Below are 5176 nucleotides of genomic sequence, written 5' to 3'. Positions count from 1 at the left end.
GATAGATAGATAGATAGATGATAGATAGATAGATAGATAGATAGATAGATAGATAGATAGATGATAGATAGATAGATAGATAGATAGATAGATAGATAGATAGATGATAGATAGATAGATAGATAGATAGATAGATAGATAGATAGATGATAGATAGATAGATAGATAGATAGATAGATAGATAGATAGATGATAGATAGATAGATAGATAGATAGATAGATAGAATGAACTTGAGTCAGATTCATTCTAGTGAATCGATTTATAAGTGGCAATGAAAAGTCCAATTCGTTGTAGTGATTCGGTTCGTTCGAACAGTTTATGTAATTGAACAGATTTAGAATCGAATCGAATCCCACAATGTTTTTAAATCGGTTATATGTAAATTAAGATGTTTTTGTTGTTGTTGTTGTTTCTTTTGATACTGTTCCATACTGTCATCTTAATTGAGTTCATTCATATGGCTCTTGATTAAATCATTATATATCAATTCTACTTATAATTTGACTCATATGACTGCCAAAAGTATTTTTAAAATTGATTAAAAATGGAATGTTTTTGTTTTCAAGATGGTAACTGTAATAGTAAGCTGTATAATGTATCCGGCAAACAAATGCAATCATATCCTCAGTATGTTGTTGTCCATTAGGGGGCGCTGTGTACACAGGAAAAACATACATGTCACACATTCACAAGCAGAACTTCAGCATTCAGGACAAACACATCAAGACTTCTGCTCAGAACGCTGTCTTTCATTCCAGACTGAAGCACCTTTTGTCCTTTGTTTGTTTCTGTCCTCTCTGTCTTTCCCCAGTCTGATGTGGAGGAGAAGGCTTGAGTCATTTCATTTGCATCTATCCCTGACCACAACCATTATGTCTTAATTTCCATGTCATTTTGTGTCTGTGTGTGTCAGACGCTTGTGTGGACGCTAATTCGGCTGCGGTCAGAGACATTGGGGCGACGTGGCTGCGATGGAAGGGTCAGAAAGTTGAATTCTGCCGCTGCGCCGTTCGAGCAAGAGTACGCTGTCATGAGATACCGGTGACCAGTGAGTGATCACATGCTCTATCATAAAGATCTGTATAATAGACTTACCTTTTTTAAAGAAAAAGGACCATTTACTGTCTTATTGATAAAATAATAAGTGTATATAAAGTACACAAGGTGTATGTTTTATGTTTCCCTTTGTGTGTGTGTTTCTGTTCACTGAATGAAAAACACAGCATTTCTGCAGCACCACCTGTTTTAGTTCAAATCATTTCAATTTGAGAGTAGAGACACACAGAGCGTCTCCTCCCCATGAGTCACCCTCTGGTCACGGAAAAATCACTGGAATTAAAAACATGTGTGATTTTGAATTATGCCACAGTATGATCCGTACGACGACTTGACCACAATTTATTGATCCTTATGTTGTAAAAGTTGTGCTATTTCTGAATATAAAATGATGTAATCATTATGCAAAACCACTTTACACCCAATTAATTACGAATACTTTGGAAGGACCAAAAATGTTCGTAGCACACTTAGAATAGCATTTCTAAGCAATAAAATAAATGTCATTTCTTGACACCCAGATGTTTATTGTTCTGTTTTTCAGAATGTTTCGTGTCTAAGTGTTATAATGGAGGGACATGTAAAGAAGCTGTTTACTCCAGTGACTTCATCTGCCAGTGTCCGCCCGGGTTTACAGGAACACAGTGTGAAATCAGTAAGTCATCAGCAATTGACCTTGTAGCAAATACTGCTATTTATCACTGTTTAGAGGTTTTTAGTTATACTAATATTACATATATATAATTTTGTTTTTGTTTTGTATTATTACTTGCTAGTAAAATCAATATTACTTACTATTTTTCGTGAACTAGTATTACTAGTATAAATTACTATCTTATAACTTATTTTAGTATCATTACTTGCGAGTAAAATTAGTGTAACTAGTACTATTTTTAGTGTATCATTTCTTGCTAGTAAAATAAGTGTAATTAGTATAACTTACTATTTTTAGTATCAGTAGTTGCTTGTATAATTAGTGTAACTAGTTTACTTATATATAATTTTGTTTTTGTTTTGTATTATTACTTGCTAGTAAAATAAATATTACTTACTATTTTTCGTGAGCTAGTATAACTAGTATAAATTACTAACTTAAAACTTATTTTAGTATCATTAGTTGCTAATAAATATAGAGTAACTAGTATAAGTTATTTTAGTATCATTACTTGCAAGTAAAATTGGTGTAACTAGTACTATTTTTAGTGTATCATTTCTTGCTAGTAAAATAAGTGTAATTAGTATAACTTACTATTTTTAGTATCAGTAGTTGCTTGTATAATCAGTGTAACTAGTACACTAACTAATAGTTAGTACACTTACTGTTGTTAATAGTATTAGTTGCTAGTAAAACTAGTATAACTTACTGTTTTTAGAATTATTAGTTGCTAGTAAAATTTGCATAATTAGTATAACATACTAGTTTTAGTAGTATTATTTGCCAGTATAACTGACTATTTTTAGCATTATTTGCTAGTAAAATTGGTAGGACTAGTATGACATACTATTTTTAGTACTATTTATTGCTAGTAAATTAGTATACCTCGTGTAACTTACTCTTTATGTATAATTAGTTTAATGAGTATAACTTACTAGCTTGTAACTAAGTAACATACCTTTTTTAGTATCATTAGTTGCTTATAAATGTAGTGTAATTAGTATAGCTTACTATTAGTATCTACTTACTAGTATAGTATTAGTATCACTACTTGGTAGTAAAATTAGTGTAACTAGTAAAACTTACTATTTTTAGTGTATCATTACTTGCTAGTAAAATAAGTGGAATTAGCATAACTTACTAATTTTAGTATCATTATTTGCTAGTAAAACTAGTATAACTTTGTATTTTTAGAATTATTAGTTGCTAGTAAAATTAGCGCAATTAGTATAACATACTATTTTTAGTAGTATTAGTTGTCAGTGTAACTTACTATTTTTAGTATTATTAGTTGCTAGTACAATTAGTATAACTAGTGTAACTTACTCTTTTAGTAGTATTATTAGTTACTATCACCCTTATTGAGATTCTCTTTGGGTTTTACACGTGTAAATCATTCAACAAAACATGCAACAATTGATAATTGATAACATAAATGTTAATAAGTCTAATTTTGATGGTATGTTTTCTTGTGTTTCTCTCAGACACAACTGAGCGATGTTCCAGGGGTCAGGGGTCGGGTTACCGTGGCACCTGGAGCATGAGTGTGTCAGGACTGGAGTGTATTAACTGGAATTTCAGCTCACTCCGAGGGAAGAAGTTCACCGCCAGGAGACCAGAGGCAAACTCACTGGGACTGGGAAATCACAACTACTGCAGGTACACACGCACTTCCTCCAGCCTTTATTTGCAGATGCATGAAATGAAACACTGGTGTCATATTGCTCTTCCGTGCAATTTGCAAATTGTTTTCACAATGCTTTTAAACCAAAAAAATTATTTTTGCTTTCATGCATTGAGCTGCATTGTGTTGTTTGTGAGTATATTAATAATAATTATGTTTGGGTTGTGTTTTATTCCTCAGGAATCCAGATGGAGACGCTAAACCCTGGTGTTACGTTTATAAAAAGGCTCAGATCTCATGGGAGTTCTGCTCTTTACCGACCTGCATAATCGGTACAAACACTCAACACACACAGACATGCATATCCATATCCATATAGTGTGTACTAATGGCGTGTTGTTTCAGACCCCTATCTAGAGTGCGCACGGGGATCCGGTCAGACCTACAGAGGGACGAAAGCCGTCACCCGCAGCGGTTTGAAGTGTCTGTCATGGGATTCACCTGCAGTGTCTCGAAAGATCTACAATGCATGGAGGTCCGACGCCAGAGAGGTCGGCATTGGCAGCCACAACTTCTGCAGGTACAGTGAATTATGCATTGAATTAAATTAGAAATGCGTTAACATGAACTAGTTCCAGCTTTCACGCCAGGATGTGTTTCTTTATAAATTTGACATGTTGTGATTGAACGTTTCTTTAAACTTCAGCACACTTAAAAAAACTAACAAAAAAAAACCCTTATTAAATTTCTTTGCATAACAAACATGCATCATATATATATATGTGCGTAAACATTTTTTTAAATATTTTTTTTGTAAGAGAAATAAATACTAAAATAAATAAAAGCCAATTATAACACATTAAAATAGAAAACCTAAGCAGTGCTTAATATATATTGCAAGTAATTTAGAAAGTTTTAAGGCATTTTTTTTTTCAGCTGCTTTAAGGATTGAAATTATAAATTCATTTTTAAATGCCACAAAACTTGGAGCAATGCACATTTGTGTAAATAAAACTTACATATAATCAAAATATTATTACACAAAAATTCAACGTCTTTGTTTTGCATAAAAACACCATATATATGTATCTATATCAAAGTACCATTACTGTATCATAAAGTCAGTCACAACATTGCTTTAACCATAGTTAAAGCATTTCTGTTCACTTCGTAGGCCCAACAACAGCTCTTAACCTTTAAGTGTGATAAAAACACTGTAAAGTCTCATCCTCAATGTTCCTAAAGCATCAGAAATCAGGTCTCCATCTCTAACTCTCTGGCTGTTTCCCCTCACAGGAACCCGGATGGTGACCTGGGCCCCTGGTGTCACGTCTATAAAGGGTCTCAGTTGACCTGGGAGCTCTGTGACGTCCCTAAGTGCCGTAAGTCTGCACTGCTGCCGTGACATTATTAGTCACTGATCTACGAGCACATGACTAACTGATGCACTTCACTGTTCAGTCTTAGAGTAATGTAAGATTTCCCCACACAAGGGTTCTCATTTGTATAATTTCCACTACTTTTGAGGAGACAAGTTTACAGCTTTACGGACGTATTCCACCAAAATAAAAGCTTGAGGATTTAAAATTAGTGTTATTTTGGTATCAGAGAGATTCTATTTTTTTTTTTAATTCTGTTTTATTTAGAATTTTAATTTTAAAGTTTTAGTAATTTTGTTGTGTGTTTTCATCAGTTCTATTAGTTTTTTTTATTTTATATATCTATAGTTTTAGTTTTTATTTTGGTATCAGAGAGATTCCAATTTTTTTAATTCTGTTTTATTTAGTATTTTAATTTTAAAGTTTTAGTAATTTTGTTGTGTGTTTTCATCAGTTCTATT

The 5176-nt window shown here is 32.7% G+C and overlaps 1 protein-coding gene across 1 annotated transcript in view; it reads left to right on the top strand.

Annotated features, from left to right (window-relative positions):
• Window positions 1–5176, top strand: part of plat (plasminogen activator, tissue) — a 24564-nt gene that overhangs the window by 5290 nt on the left and 14098 nt on the right. The window contains exons 4-9 of the mRNA XM_016463888.1: window positions 915–1049; window positions 1602–1712; window positions 3197–3371; window positions 3577–3668; window positions 3742–3916; window positions 4633–4718. Coding sequence (XP_016319374.1) covers window positions 915–1049; window positions 1602–1712; window positions 3197–3371; window positions 3577–3668; window positions 3742–3916; window positions 4633–4718 — 774 coding nt within the window. The remainder of the gene's footprint in view (window positions 1–914; window positions 1050–1601; window positions 1713–3196; window positions 3372–3576; window positions 3669–3741; window positions 3917–4632; window positions 4719–5176) is intronic.

The sequence above is a fragment of the Sinocyclocheilus anshuiensis genome, unplaced genomic scaffold (genome assembly GCF_001515605.1).
Source record: "Sinocyclocheilus anshuiensis isolate Anshui unplaced genomic scaffold, SAMN03320099.WGS_v1.1 scaffold332, whole genome shotgun sequence".
In the NCBI taxonomy this organism is placed as follows: Eukaryota; Metazoa; Chordata; class Actinopteri; order Cypriniformes; family Cyprinidae; genus Sinocyclocheilus; species Sinocyclocheilus anshuiensis.
Note: the sequence above shows the minus strand (reverse complement) of the source record. Positions and strands in the feature narration are given on the sequence as shown.